Source organism: Silurus aristotelis (genome assembly GCF_946808225.1).
Source record: "Silurus aristotelis genome assembly, chromosome: 2".
Taxonomy (NCBI): domain Eukaryota; kingdom Metazoa; phylum Chordata; class Actinopteri; order Siluriformes; family Siluridae; genus Silurus; species Silurus aristotelis.
In genome coordinates, this window is record NC_139575.1 from 17,578,888 (window position 1) to 17,595,157 (window position 16,270).

The 16,270-nt window shown below is 38.9% G+C and overlaps 2 protein-coding genes across 2 annotated transcripts in view; one reads left to right on the forward strand and one right to left on the reverse strand.

Annotated features, from left to right (window-relative positions):
• LOC310715102 (craniofacial development protein 2-like) overlaps positions 1-16,270 on the reverse strand; it is a 367,511-nt gene that overhangs the window by 225,273 nt on the left and 125,968 nt on the right. The gene's annotated exons all lie outside the window — the stretch shown is intronic.
• Positions 3,222-9,540, forward strand: ip6k2a (inositol hexakisphosphate kinase 2a). The gene is made up of 5 exons (XM_083560789.1): positions 3,222-3,854; positions 5,647-5,860; positions 7,200-7,372; positions 7,610-7,785; positions 8,168-9,540. The coding sequence occupies exons 1-5, from the start codon at positions 3,641-3,643 to the stop codon at positions 8,738-8,740; spliced, it is 1,350 nt and encodes a 449-aa protein (XP_083416915.1). The 5' UTR covers positions 3,222-3,640; the 3' UTR covers positions 8,741-9,540.

Here is a 16,270-nt window from a genome sequence, read left to right on the forward strand (position 1 = left end):
GACTAATACTATGTGAAAGCAACTTTGGCCTTTATTATGGCATCATGACTCTTGTGTGAATAAGACTATAAACTTCACACATATAAACTTGAAATTTAGTGATCTCCTTGTGTATGGCTCTTTTTAGGTAATTTCATAGTTTTTCAATGGAATTGAAGTCTGGGCTCTTGCTTGTCCATTCCAGTACTGATTATCCTTTTTTAAAGTCGCCTTTTTTGAAGTGTGTTTTGGGTCATTGTCATGTTGCAATGTGAAATGCCTCTCAATTTTCACATTTCTGACAGAGGACAGAAGGTTTTGTACCAAAATATCTTGGTATTTAGAGCTATTCATTTCCAATCTATCTTGACAAGTGCCCCTTGCTCAGTTGAAGATAAGCAGCCCCAAAGCATAATGCTACCCCCACAATGCTTCACTGTCAGTATGGTGTACCTTGGATGATGATCCGTATTGGCTTTGCACCAAACATACTTTTAGAATTATGGTCAAAAACTTCAACTTCCCACATGGTCTGGGGGAATTCAGATGAGCTTCCATATTTTTCCATCTTGCCATCCTATCTCACAGCCCTGGATTATGCAGAATACAGAAGATGGTAGTCATATGCAAGGATTTACCAGTACCTGCCAGAAATTCCTGTAGTTTCTTCAGTGTAGCTGTTGGCCTCCCTGAAAAGATTTTCTCCTCCTCCTATTTTCAACTTTGGAGAGTCATCCTGAGTAAAATCTCTGTGGTGCACAGTTTCTCCATTTATTAATAATGGTTTTGACAGTGTTCCATGGTACATTTAGCGTCTTGAATATTTTTTATATCGTTTACTGATTGGTACCTTTCAACAATTAAGTTTTTTTGGCAACATTTTGTGGCCCATGGCTCTTAGTGGAATGCAACCCAAAAAATGTAAGAAAATACTACAGCAACAACTGACTTTAATCTGTTTTTAATCACAGTTACTTTAACTGATGGCAGGTCTATGCCATTTACCTACAGGCCTAGTTTTAAATGTGACTGGTTAACTCTAATGATAGTTAGAGGCCCTAATATGAAAGGGTGTGCAGGTTAATGCAATCTGGGTTTTTTTTCATTTATATATTGGAGACCTGTGAGAGCTCATCAGAAAAACACATGTTTCTGTCACTGGACTTCCATCTGTAATATAGTTCTAGTTGGGACTTCAAGAACCACAGTGTCACATGCTAAATATTACTCATTCCTTATGTTCAGACTTGACCTTTATATGAAGCTCTTATTGGGTTTCCAGGCCAGTGGTTGTCCTACTCTGTCTGTCTCCCTCCATAGCTAGATCATAATGTACTCAAGTCAGGATTGAACTAATAGATGCAGCCTGGCAGGACTCATTTTGCTTTCTAAAAGCCTGACAAGAACTAGAAACACGTCATCAAGTAAGTTGTGTGCTCCCCCTCCTTTAGTAACCAAAAACACCTGCTGCAATGTTGGTCACAGTCCAAAAGCGTTCTAATTACCGATTACTATGTAACTCAATTAAAACACTCCACCCAAAAACTAAAAGTGCTTTTTGGGTTTACTTACTGAATATTAATTTTGTGATTAGGTACATATTAATAAGTTTAGTTAACATGCTATCTGTATCCAGGTTTAAATAATCATCAGATTGAACAATTTTATTACGTTATTGTGTTTCTGGTTAGTTTAATTTCATTGTGATAGGATCTAACCACATCTCAATATGGCACAAGTTAAACCTAAAAATATAGAATTTTACAGAGAGGGGATGAAATATAATGTGACACTGATATGAATAAGACTGTGTGGCTTTGCATTATGCTGTACCGAAAGCAAGGGCACAATGCAGTTTTTTACTAACTGATTGTGACATATTGATTTAAATAAAAAAAAAAGAATTTTCAGAACATCACAATAGTCTGCACCAAGTATCTGCATTGTCAGACGTTCATTGAAGGTTTAGGTTTAGCTGCTCTCTGATGTGTACTGTAGTACCTCTCTTTTGTGTCCCATAGCCCATTTCTCCACTGGTGAAATCCAGTTTGTGGGATTAAAGAGATTAAAGTCAAGATGCCTGCTTTGCACACCTGCTTAAAACAGTAGCATTTGCAACAAATTTATTTTGCAGCTAAGAAGATATAGACTTCGACTACATACATCTGCTTCTCTTTTTAACTTTAACTATAATTTAAACACTCGTCTGCCCCAAACCCAAAACCTTGACGGAGCTGGACCACCTTAAGACCATTTTAGGTGTTGTTTTAGAGGTGATTTATTCCCTGGACTGTAGTAACACCAACAAGGCAGTGACATTGTTGACATTGCTAGCATTTCTTTTTAACTCCTTATTGTCATTGTTGAGTGACATTGCTGAGTGCCAAGTGTTATGTGGCTATACACTGACATACAGGTAATTACACATGCATACACACATGCATAGAAAAATGTGCTCAAAGCTTAAAGTGCTAGAAAGTAATGTATGTTTGTTCATTTGCACCAACTAGCAGTGTTGCTTTGGTTGATACACACACATCAGCACAACACACATGACTATCCTGCTATTGTTCAATACTGCCACTGATGTGTTTCGGATGGTACACCACCCAAATATGGTGGTCTCTTTCCATTAATAGACTGTGTGCGTGTGCGAGAGACTGTTTTTTTATTTGTGTGTGTGTGTGTGTGTGTGTGTGTGGGGGGGGGGGGGTTGTTGCTTAATTATTATAATATTTATAAAAGCATTTACTAGCTGCCCAGAGGATTTGCGGCAGAAAAACTTTGCAGTCGCCCCTTCCTTTTAATTGGACAATAAGTGGACATAAACCCTGTCCACACATTAACATAAAACACAAACAAACATTTTATGTTATTTATATTATTAAATTTTTTGTCACCGGCCCTGTAGGTACCTGAAAAAAAAAAAACGAATAATTGTGGGTTTTTTTCCTCGGCTGATCTTTCTTTTTTTTTTTTTTTTTTTGGTTCATCCACCAGTGTTGTAGCAGCTTCACGTTTAAATGGCCACTGGTTCCACCAAAAAAAAAACAGCTGAGTAGCTGAGTCTCCTCGCACAGTTTCTATACTGCTTTCTCTTCCTCTTCCTCTCCTCCCCCACTCTTCCTCTTTCTGCCTCCATTGTTTGCCTACTGCTCTCTCGGTTGTTTTCCACCGAACACCTTCCTTGGACTCTGATTCGTCGGTTTGTGAAAGGGGGCGGGGCCTATCCCCCTTGTTGCGTTTTTATTAGTCGAGCGCTGAGCTGCGCAGTGTCACACTGAAAGAGCCGTAGTAGAGCGCAGTTGGTCGGAAGGCGCTCCGTTCTTTCAACCATAAATATTCTATATAACCTGCTATTATGCTGGTTTCTTATAAAAAAAATTAAAAACTATATATAAGGTTTTCTAGGTTCTGTGTAAGTAGTGAAGAAAGCACCCTGGGTGTTTTGGTCGTTCTTCGATTTTGTTTCTGGCTCGGTTCTTGCTTCCTGTTTTGTTCTGTCAGGGACCCGAGCGAACATCCAGGCGGTGCGGTAGAGAGAATATAAGAAGACAGTCGGTGTCCTGCTCGGTTGTTGTGCATCTTAAAACCGTGCCATCTTCGGTCGTCGTGTCCTCTGGTGTGAACGCGTCCCGCGGAGTCTTCATGCCCGCGGAGGATGAGCCCAGCCATCGGGCGGATGATGGAGTCAGAGCAGCCAATGGCTTTGGGGAAAGGGGTTCTCCTTGAGCCCTTCGTGCACCAGGTGGGCGGCCACTCGTGTGTGCTGCGCTTCGGCGAGCAGACCATCTGCAAGCCGCTGATCCCTCGGGAGCACCAGTTCTACAAGAGCCTCCCGGTCGCCATGCGCAAGTTCACCCCTCAGTACCGAGGTAAGCAGCCATCCAGCCGGGGCTAGTCAGCTAGCTAGCTAGTTAGCCTGTGGCCTTTATCTCTCTCTCTCTCTCTCTCTCTCGCTCTCTCTCTCTCTCTCCGCCTGTCTCATGCGTCCTGTAGTGTCTAATAATCGCATGTTCACGTACTGAGTCTCTACACTGCACTAAAACACTAAATAGTCTTTATACTACTTAATTCATTAAATACTGAAAAACTGTAAACAAAAAAAAAAATTATTAAGCGCCTCCACATGTCTCCTTTGTCGACCCAATTTTGCGAACAGTATTTGTTTGTATTTATTTTTGGAATTGTTTTGTTTGTTTGTTTTGATTATGACTGTGCGCAGCGATCCGTGTTTATGCCTGTAAGATGTACAGCAGTATTTGCATCCGTGCATCTGGAGTTAAAGGACCTTTACCACGTGACGGCGCTATAGTCAGTGACTAAATGCCAAATGGTTTCCTGTATGACATACGGTGCAAACTTTATACCCAAGTTTAGTTCAGGATTCATCTTAAGGTCTGTGTGTGTGTGTGTGTGTGTGTGTGTGAGATCCTGATAGATGGAATATCAAGAGGGGAAACATGATCTCTCTTGCTTCTCTTTGGGTTATCATTAAGATTGAAAGCTCAATCAAGAGCTGTCATCCTCCTCTTAAAAAAATTGCAAAAAAGCATGACTTCACGATCTGACGTAGCTTTATTGATGCCCATGTTACACACACGTTTTGTAATTTCTCGGTCTTGAAACCTGGCTGTGTACAGCTACAGAGCTTGCATTTCTGTTTTCACTTCCTTTTCATATCCTGAATGTTCAGCATAATTTTGCTCGGCTGGAGATATCTACTGCCGTGTTTTTAGTAATCGTGTCTGTCTGTAATCACCCAAGGATTATGTGCACCAATATACCACCATTAAAATGTTTTGTACTCTCTAGCTTTCTCGTTTTGGTATGTATCTCAAGATATCGCTCCTTTTCCTGGCAGTGTATAATCTGCCATTTAAACCAGACAGTGTAAATCATGGGACTTAATATAAACTACTGGACTTGAGAGAATTGGGGGCGCAAAAATGAGAAAAGCAGGGAGAGATGGGAACATGAACTGGTTTCCTGGTTTCATGCTTGACTTCTCCAAAAGACTTGCATAAATAAATTATATAAGAGCAGATTTACTGTTTTTTTTTTTTTTTTTTTTTCTATGTGCAAAAGTATACATGAATGTACTGTGCATAAAATCATATATTTTTTATTTTCTTTTATTTTTTTAGCATTATTCTTGTCTGAACACTGTACTTGCTGGAGTTTAATTTAATAAATTGTTTTGGTTTTCAAGTTTTTTTGCCTTGTGTCCTTTATTACTGATTGAAATTGTCAATCACTTGTTAATGCCTTTGGTGGAATAATGTGCATGTCCTCATTCATATGAACCACATCTATATTTTGGCTTTTGTTCCCTTCCCCCACCCAGTTGTCTTTGTTACTGTCTTTTTCTTTTTTGCTTTCTACTGCTGTTTTCTGCACACATCTCTCTCCTGTTCTGTGTGTTGTGGACTTGTCTGATCTCTATCAGGTTAGCCGAGGGCTGTGCAGACTTCTCTGTTACTTTGTAAAAAAAAAAAAAATGTAAACAGTGGAGTAGGTAAGATGGCTCAAGATTTCCCGGTCTGCCTATTTTTGAGCTGGGAAGTCTGACTATGTTTTAATAAGATGAAGTTCTTTTGTTGCTTTTTTTTTTTTGTCTAGGTTTTTGAAGTAACTTCTCTGCCTTTCCTTACGTCCTTTATCTAGGGGTAGTGTCGGTAAGCTTTGAGGAGGATGAGGAGGGAAACCTGTGTCTCATCGCCTACCCGCTGCACAGCGACCTGGGTGATCTGGAGAACGTGGATCCCTCGTCTGACCTGGAACCTAAGAATAAGATGAAGTGGTCCAAAAAAATGTTGCTGGACAACGAAGGCTACAGCAAGGAAAGGGCCAGACTCTCGCGCAAGGACAAAGATAAAAGGTGAGAAAACCTTTACACGCTAACTCTAGAAAATTGGCAAACGTCATTCTTTATCTTTTATTTCAAAACTGTTCTAGTGAAACCTTCACACTCGCCTGAAAACCCTGTGTATATATTATGTCTCAAGGACAACCAAAACCATGTAACTGTTAATAGTTACATGATGACGCATTAAGTATAGTGAGTCAGGTAGTCTTTGGTGGTTTGTATAAAAACCCTGTTTAGAATAGCTTTACCTGAACAGGTACTATAATTCGACAGATTACAAATGAGACCCGTGATATTAATCCATTGTCAAGTGGCACTGTCCATGTTAAAAAGTAAGAGTTACTATATTTCAACATTCACATTGATCCCTTGGTAATCAAAGTTAAACAGTCAAACAAAATCAGTTAAACTCAAAGTTACAGTAATGTAGTAAGTAAAAATGGTAATGGACTCATCCGTGTGATGCGCTATTGTCTCTTAACACTAGCATGTATATTTGCTGAGCATTTAATTAGGCACGTTTACTAATCCATGCAACTGTTAAATCAGCCAGTCATGATACATGCATTTTCAGATAACGTTCACGTCAGCCATCACAATATCTCAGTGATTTTGACCATGGCATGCTTGTTTGGGCTGGTTGGATTATAACCGAAGAATAGGAAACCTTACACACAATAGTCTCTAGAGAGAGTTCTGAATGATTCAAAAAAGAGAAAGGAAAAAAAAACTTCAGTGAGCAGCAGGTATGTGGAAAAGAATGCTTTGTTGATGATATAGCTCAATCTGGAACGGCAAGATTGCCACAACCTGACTACTGTAACTGCGAAGTTGTGGTGGTCACACAAGCATATTTGTGTTTTGTTGCTGACCATGTGCATCCCTTTACGGCCACAATGTCTTCTAATGGCTACCATCTATAGTTTCATAGTGGTAATTTGGATAAATTACATTGATCATGTCTGAATCAGTCATACAGTTACATTAACAGATATTTTCTGTTAACTCTTCCAGTAGTGATGAAGCCATTTATTATAACAAGTCCCCCACAAATAGCAACAACACAAGCACTAAAAAGAGATTAGAGATTAACAGGAATGAGACCACCATGGTAGGAGTTACAGATTTGTAACTACAAATGCAGGAATCCTTGCAATTATTGCATTGGCTTTCTATGTCGAGGATTGTGTTATTTATGTGGTGTCACCATTCTAGAAGTTTTTAAGAAGCCAGATAATAAAACACATTGGGTTTTCTAAATGTGCATCTCTCTCTCTCTCTCTCTCTCTCTCTCTCTCTCTCTCTCTCTCTCTCTCTCTTCATTAATTTTTCAAATTTTTTTGATGTTCAGTCTGAAGAGGGAGGAGGAGTTGGAGTGGTTCCAGCAGGCTGAGGTGCTCTACTATAGCCTGGAGAGGAGTAACGCTGCTACACCACAGCCTAAGCACAACCCCTGGAGCCTCAAGTGCCACCAACAACACCTGCAAAGAATGAAGGAGAACGCCAAGCACCGTAACCAGTACAGTATCCTCCAACTGCTGAAGACAGCAGAGCACTATAGTGTTGTGCTCTCAAATAAACCCCTTTGTGTGTGAGGGATGTGAAGATTTTTATGAAGATTTTAAAAGCCTTCTTATTGTGTGGAGTAAACATTGTAGAAAAATGTTTGTCTGTATAGTTAGCTTTTTTTTTTTAGATTCTAGAGTTTTTAGAATAGCCAAAGCATTTTTGTAGCTTGCCTTAACCCAGCCCCCCTCCCAGAGTTTATCCTGTTGGAGAACCTGACATGGCGTCACACAATGCCATGTGTTTTGGATCTGAAGATGGGAACACGACAGCACGGTGACGATGCCACTGAAGAAAAGAAAGCCATGCAAATCCGCAAGTGCCAACAGAGCACATCGTCCAGTATTGGGGTCCGTCTCTGTGGCATGCAGGTGAGCTTTTATTCAACTGTTCACAGTGTATGAAGTTACTGTAGAATAGGGGGAAAAAGTATTGCCTTTCAGCTTATTTGTCCAGAACTTAGAGTTGATTTGTGCACAAAATGTATTGATGCTTTTATATCAATGTATAAAGTGGAGTCTGAGAGGATTAGTGAAAAAATAGTTTAAATATTTCATAGTTCCAAAATGTTTTTGATTGAAAAACAAATCGGAGGTTTTCAGTGTAGTGTCAGACGTTTGTATCCCACTGTATGTACTTAATTGGAGCTGTTGCTGAGTACATTGTTTGGGGTGATTTGAGAAAACATAACCTGAACCTGCACAAGTTGAAACTCCTGCGTTGTAGTGATGACACTCTCGTTTTTTTCTGCAGGTCTACCAGTCTAACTCGGGTCAGCTCATGTTCATGAACAAATACCACGGACGCAAGCTGACGTTGGCAGGGTTTAAAGAGGCTCTGTTCCAGTTCTTCCATGACGGACGGAGGTTGCGGCACGAGCTCCTGTCCCCTGTGCTGCGTCGCCTCAGAGAAATGCAGGCCGCCCTGGAGGCGTGCGAGAGCTACCGTTTCTACTCCAGCTCGCTTCTCATTATATACGATGGCGACCCGCCATGCTCCTGCCGCTCGACCGAGGACCGCCTCTCTGATGAAGAGGGGGAAGAAGAAGAAGAGGAGGAAGAGGAGGAGCAAGGTGCTTTCGGCTTTCCGCACGGCACTGGAGGAGCGAGTGGGAAAGTTTGTAGTGGTGCGAGCAGTGGTGTTAACAGCAGCAGTGGGAACTCCCAGCCTGTGGTGGATGTGCGAATGATTGATTTCGCCCACACCACGTGCAGGCACTATAGAGAGGACAGTGTGGTGCACGAGGGCCAGGACACAGGATACATTTTTGGCCTACAGAACCTCATAACTATCATTTCTCAGTTAGAGGAGCACAGTGCTGATTGAACCGTGCCTATTGCTTGCAATATTGAACCATGCAACGGCAGAATGTGAGAGTAAAAACCGGGAGTCTGCCAGCGTCGAACTTCGTCAATTATCATTGTCTCTTAATTCACTTCTTTCTTTGTTGATTTCTTTATTTCAATCCATTCGGTGCCCAAAAAGGGACATTTATGAGGTTACAAGATTAAGCAGGTTCTTTTGTGTCTTGTTCTTTCTTTCCCTGTTTCCCGAGGATTAAAAAGGGGTTAATAATATAGGGGAGAACGCTGGTGAAATGACAGCAGTTTGTTTACTTGACTGGTAGCCTTTCTTACATTTTTATCCCCCTCCTCCCCCTGATGTAAAAAGTTCGACACCCCCACATTTTCTAAATGCATTTACAGACAAAAGAAACAAAAAAAGTGTAAATAATCAAGAATCTGTGAATCTAGTCATGTCCATTCCAGGAGAAGGATGTAGCGTTACAGATTGCACTCGGTTGTTTGCTCAGACTCTGTAATATGAGCAAATGCAAGGTGGAAAAAAGGTTGCTCTTGATTTAATTATATGACCACTCATGACTTTTTCCACTGTAAAGAGAGAACTATATTTGAGCAGGAAGTAGAGGTGCACAGAGACTATAATAGAGCTTTATTTATTTGGCATACTGTATTTCTTATATAAGCTAAAAAAAAACAAAAAATGATGACATGAAAACTACATTCCATGTTATTACTATTAAATTGTTTGTAATAATAGTATCTGACATGTTCAATACCATTTCTGTCAACAGTATGAGGAAAATAAAACAGCTTTTTTGTTAAGTGTTTTTATTTTTTGGTGACGTTCGATTATAATGTGAATCCTTTTTAAAAGCATTTTATGATTATACACAATTGTACATGAGAGGATAGTTTATAACCGTTGTTTGTACTGCTGACATGGTACTACGGGGCTAGCGCATGCAGGTTTAACCATAATTCACATGGCTACATTGCTTATATCAGCAACACTACTGTTGATGAGGGTGAAGGTCATTGTACAGTAGGCTAAGACAGAGGAGCTAGAAATAATTAGAATGTAATATATACACTGATATAATTGGAACATTTGTACAATTAAATAATAAGATCTCATAGATACAAGTCAAAAGCCTATTTATTAGTAGATATTTATGCTATTCCAGTTATGTAGTAGTGAGAAAGGTGAAACCTTATAAATGTATATAAACTTTTCTGTTACTAGTTTGAGATAAAGTACCCCTGTGGTATTTGTTGCGATTTTTTATTGGGAATTTATTTTTATCAATGAATCCCATCTCATATTTTTCATATTTCTTATTGGAAAGAAATGCTATAAACAGTGCATACACACATGCAAAGGTATACACAGAAATGACTGCCTTTTGCATTTAGCTGCAGAGATCTATCAACCCCTTTAAAAACAACTTTGGTCTAAAAACACTACTTCGGTTTCCTTTGCAGTATTATATATACTGTGTATATATATATATATATATATATATATATATAGAGAGAGAGAGAGAGAGAGAGAGAGAGAGATTTCAGTGACAACACTTAAAAAGCGGTGAATTAACTGCAGCCAAGTGCTCTGAACCTTAAAACATTGTAGGTGTGAAAGGGGGATGCAGCTGCTGCCAGAACTATAATGAAGGTCTAATGAATTCTGCAGCTGATCAGTCTGGAAACTATGCAACGATGGTTTGTTTCATTACAATCTGGATCCTGTCATTTCAAATCACAGCCATAGCAGTCACTGGTTAAAAAGCTGCAGACCCTGGTGTCTGTTTTCTGAGTGTAATCTGGTGAAGGTCTTAATAAAGCAACCACTGATTAAGTTACACAAGTGTTCCTGTTTAAAAACGAAGCACATAACGTCTGAGAACACTGGAGAAAGTAAGCTTACAGCATGTCTGGTAAAATGGTAAAAAAAAAAAATTATGAACAATTAAACAAAAAGGAAAAAGAGGCAAAATGGTAGGCGAATAATTTACAATGTCTGTACAAAAGCCTCTGTCAGTAACCTCTGGCCTTATAAACGGGTCCATAATGTGCACACTCGGGTCCATACAACACTGAATAAAGCTTTGCACGAACATCAACATCCCATGCACTCTCTGCTTCACAGTAACAAATATCATGTTTATCCTTCAGAGTTTTAATTTGTAAGATGCTCATGAGTGTCAAATAAGGCAAGATCTCATGCTGTAGTCCAGCTGCTACAGAATGCTGAAGTACTGCATCACACATAAGGCTGTAGCTTACATGCTTCAGGATAAGTTTTGATAGAAAGAAGATTTCATGGAGTGTGTCTGCATTAAAGACTGAGCGAAATTTTGTGTTTTGCTGGTGTACTGCTCACTTTAGCATATATGTTGGTGTTTTGGGAGGGCCATTGGGCCATAGAGTACAATCTTTCGATGATCCCATTGAAAATCGGTTTGCTTTGTCTATGCTTTTCATGCAAGCATGCGTGCAAGTGTGTATGTGTTTGCACAGGGTGCTTGCCTGGTCTCAGGTTTCTGTGTAAAGCAGACCTGTTTCATAATTGTAAGTGAGTTACCATGGTAACTGAGCAGAGCTGTAGTTTGTAGTTCTCTGATGCTGCAACTGAAGCCTGTTCAAAAGTCTTAGACACACAAATTTATTTTTTCAAATGCAATTTTTTATTTCCCGACCTCTTCGTTATTGGGTGTGGCAAAACATAAAAAAAAATAAAATCAGGTATTTTACCAACAAAAACAGAAGTGTGACAGTCTTAAGACAATCGGTGGTAGATTCTCCAAGACGCTTAGGCAAATTTGATCTCCTGGGATTTTCTCACACAACAGTCTCCAGTGTTTACACAGAATGATGCAAAACCCTGCAGACCCTGAAACATCTTGTTGAAGACAGAGATTATTGGTGAATAAACAGAGTAGTGTGAGCTAACTGTAAGTCCACAGTAACACAAATAACATTTTGCAACCATGGTAAGCAGAAAAACATCTCAGAACACATACAGCTGAAGACCACATCAGGTTCTTCTTCTGTCATCATGGGCACAGATTCACCCAAACTGGACAGTTAAGAATATTTTAAAAAGCTCAGATAATCCCCCCTCCGCCCTCCCCCTTTTTCTTTAAAGTATTTTGGGACTTTCAAAAATACTCTAAAAGACAGCCACATTTGTAAAAGTCAACCCCTTCTGACACCAATATTAATGCAATGTTTAAAGACAGAAAGTTCACATTTTTCCACATTCTAATGTTTGATGTACACATTAACTGAACCTTCTATCTGTATCTATGCGTATCTGCATGATTCTATGCATTCGCTGATTAATAACTGCATAAATGAGTTAAACTAAATGACATACAGTATATGAAGTCAGTGCATCCAAGTTTTAAAATAGATCCCAAACAAAATAGTCTTCTAAAATAGCCACTTGGGTCAAAGCATCAATGCTAGACTTATGGAGCCTTATAGTGCTGTTCTATAATGGGGTGCATGTAATTCATTCAACCTGAGAGACTAACTGCAGTTGTTCTTTTTCCTAGAATAGATCACTGTGGGGACACCTTGTGTTGCTCATTTACTTTGTCACATTCTCCTTTGTAGGCCGAGCACTGAAACACACCCACACATTCTCACATTTGTTTCCTCTTTGTTTTAGATCTGTATATAGTGCTGAATTCCAAGGAAATCGGGAAGAGAGAAAAAAGATATGCACAAGCAAAATTAATCATAAATAAAGACTTTGTGTGTGTGTAAACCAGCCAACCAACCAACCAATCACTCCACTGATCAATCAACTAATCAATCAACCAACCAACCAATATTTAATATATGAACAGTATTTGTACTTGTACTTACAGCATACCACACTATTCATTTTTTCAGTAAAAAAATAACAGAAAAAAAATCAAAGAACTGACGTTCTATTATTTCTTTTGTCTGCACCCATTCAATACATGGTAAAGGAACTTTTGGAAGCAACTACAGCTACAGTACCACTGTTCATTTTATGTTCATTCATTTTCGGTAGCGGGTTGGTGCACCTAGATTTTAAGCCATGGAATCATTCAAGCTTGGAGATGATATTGTTTTTTGCTGATGGACAACTACCTTCAGGTTATTTGATTGATTTGGAAAAAAAAAAAACCGTTAGCTTTGGCCTAATGCTTGGAGTCACTGCCCATTTCCCGCTTTCAGCTTCAGATGTGTTACAACTGTGGTGAGCAGAAATGCATGTCTAAATGCACAACACACAATGCCTGATTGGCTACAACAGGAGAAGGGCTTTACTTCTCAGAACAGATTTCTGAAGGCTACTCTGGGCACAAGATTACAAACACTGGACAGTGGATGATCTTTAAATGCCTAATGAATGAATGAAAACCTAATGAATTGCTACATAATACAGATTTTCAAAAATATGTATTGAAAATGATTAATGTTTATGTAGACATAATTTTCCATACTGCTGGGTTGATACAGACTAATAGATATAATTGATATAATAGTGAAGCCACTAGTTCCCCTTTTTACAGTAGACAAACAAAAGAAAATCACAATTTATATGTTCTATAATCTGGAAAAAAAAAGCATACAAAATGTCTGGCAAAATGAAAATCAACAGAGAAAAAATATAAGGAAGATATTTTGAAATCACTTTGAATTTGTTATCAGCAATTTAACGAAAAGGAGAAATGAAATTAAATGGTAGGCAATAATTTACCTTGACTATGCAAATGCCTCCATCAGTTACTTCTGACCTTTTAACAGGGTTTATAAAGTGCACACTCAGGCCTGTACAGCACTGGATAAAACTTTGCACAAACATGAACAACGAACTTCAAATATCATGTTTTAATTAGTCAGCAGCTCATGAGTGTGCCAAGTCAGGAAAGCTCTTGTTCTGTAGTCCAGCTGATGAAGTGCTATATAATACAGGTTTTGGTAAATACTGAACAACATGAGTCCTCTTTATTATTGTAGCTATAACAAGTGCATCTCAATAAATTAGAAAATATTTAATAAATTAAAATATTGATTTATTTTAGTAATTCAATACAAAAAGTGAAGCTTGTATATTATATAGATTCATCACACACAGACTGATATATTTTAATTGTTTATTTCTTTTTAATTTTGATGATTTTGGCTCACAGTTTTAGTTTTAGTTTTAGTGAATTGTTGGCCTTCTGAAAAGTATGTTAATTTACTGTAAAGGTACTCAATACTTGGTAGGGGCACCTTTTGCTTTAATTACTGCCTGAATCTGGAGAGGCATGGAGGTGATCAGTCTGTGACACTGCTGAGGTGGTATGGAAGTCCAGGGTTCTTTGACAGGGGCCTTTAGTTTATTTGCATTTTTTGGCCTCTTGTTTCTCCCTTGTCAATACTCCATAGATTCTCTAAAGGGTTCAGGTCTGGTGAGTTTGCTGGCCAGTCAAGCACACCAACACCATGGTCATTTAACCAACTTTTGGTGCTTTCGGCAGAGAGGGCAGGTGCCAAATCCTGCTGAAAAATAAAATCAGCAACTCCATAAAGCTAGTCAGCAGAGGAAAGTATAAAGTGCTCTAAAACATCCTGGTGGACAGCTGTGCTGACCTTGGACTTAATAAAACACAGTGGACCAACACCAGCAGATGACACGACTCCCTAAACCACTACTGACTGTGCAAACTTTACACTGGACCTCAAGCAAATTGGATTCTGTGCCTCTACTCTCTTCCTCCTGACTCTGGGACTTTGATTTCCAAATAAATTACTTAATCTTCTACTTTGGCCCACTGAACAACAGTTCAGGCTTGACACAAGGAATGTGTCAGTTGTAGCCCATGGATACGTCTGCAGTCCACTCTTTGTGAATCTCCCCAAATTCTTGAATGGGCTTTGTTTTACCTTTTTCTACCACATTTTTTTCCTTCCATTCAACTTTCCATTAATGTTCTCGGATACAGCGCTCTGTGAACAGCAGCTTCTTTAGAGATGACCTTTTGTGTCTTACCCTCCATGTGCAGGGTGTCAATGATTGTCTTCTAGACAACTGTCAAGTCAGCAGTCTTCCCCCATTATTGTGTAGCCTGAACCAGACTGGGACACCATTTAAAGGCTCAGCAAACCTTTGCAGGTGTTAAGATTTATTTAGCTGATTAGTGTGTGACACCAGGAGTCTCCAATATTGAACTTTTTCCCAATATTCCCATTTCTGAGATATTTAATTTGGGGTTTTCATTAGCTGTAAGCCATAATCTTAAAAGTTTGAGGAAATAAACACTTCAGTCTCTGTGTGATGAATCTACGTATATAATCTACAAATTTAACATTTTGTACTGATTTACTAAAATAAATAAAATGTTTAATGATATTCTAATTTATTGAGATGCATCTGTATACTCTACATTGCTCCGTTGATATAATAGAGAACCCACTAGTCTGTCTTTTCACAGGAGACAAACAAAACAAAATCACAATGTAGATATATTATAACGTGCTTTGGTAGATTGTTATTTTACTCTAATCGGTAAAGTTGATTAATGATTTCCTTTAAATGTCATTTGTAATTACAGTGCATAATTACATATGCATACATGCATGCAAACTGTCAAACACTATAGTCCTTATGCTGAAGAGGTTTTCATTATCTCTGTAAAATCTCAACTTGTCTGGAACAGATGCCTCTCTACACTGACTGTCAGGAAAATCCTTTACCCTTTACAACTTAACCACAGCTAAACGAACCAATAAACAGGGTCACAGGCACCTAAGGCACATTGATGCGAATGGGGGTAAACACTAGCCCGTCTCGTTCGATCCCACAGAAGAGCACTTGTACACAAAATGCTGAAAAATTCGCTATCTATGTTAGAAAGGAATATCACACATAGTGCATCATAGGTTGCTGCGTATGGGACTACAACACTGAGTGCCCATGCTAACCTACCATTTAATGCACCCAAAATGGGAATGTGGGCATCCCAACTGGACTGTAAAACACTGGAAGAAAGTGAATGATCATGTGAATACCTACAGTAGATGCATGTGCCTGGGGAAGTGTACCTTCCTTGGACTGCTTATGGTACATAATCAGTGCATTCTGGGAACATCTAACCCTGTCACAATTTGGCCGTTGTCAAAGTCACTAAGATTCAATGATTTTCTTTAAATTAATCTTAAAGCTGTATCACTGCATAAATGAACAACAGCAATTTATGCATAGGGTCATGGGGACATGTACTGCCTAGTATTGAGCAAAGCATAGGAATAGAATGGTGTCACAGGGTTTTCTATGCACTGCTGGAGCCAACAAAAAGGTGATCAATATCTTAAAGTTGATCTTATTGTAATTTTTTTTATAAAATGCAGAAATTTCTAAAGCAATAATTCCACATGAAATCTCAGTCCTTCAAAAGTAAAGAATGAAAAGCTGCCTTTTGTTTCTGAGGTTCAAGGTTGTGCCTGGAGCTTCAACATAGACAGACTATGACATATAGCCATGAGCAATAAATACCCCTCAGTACTGACCATGACTAGACCCAGAGAA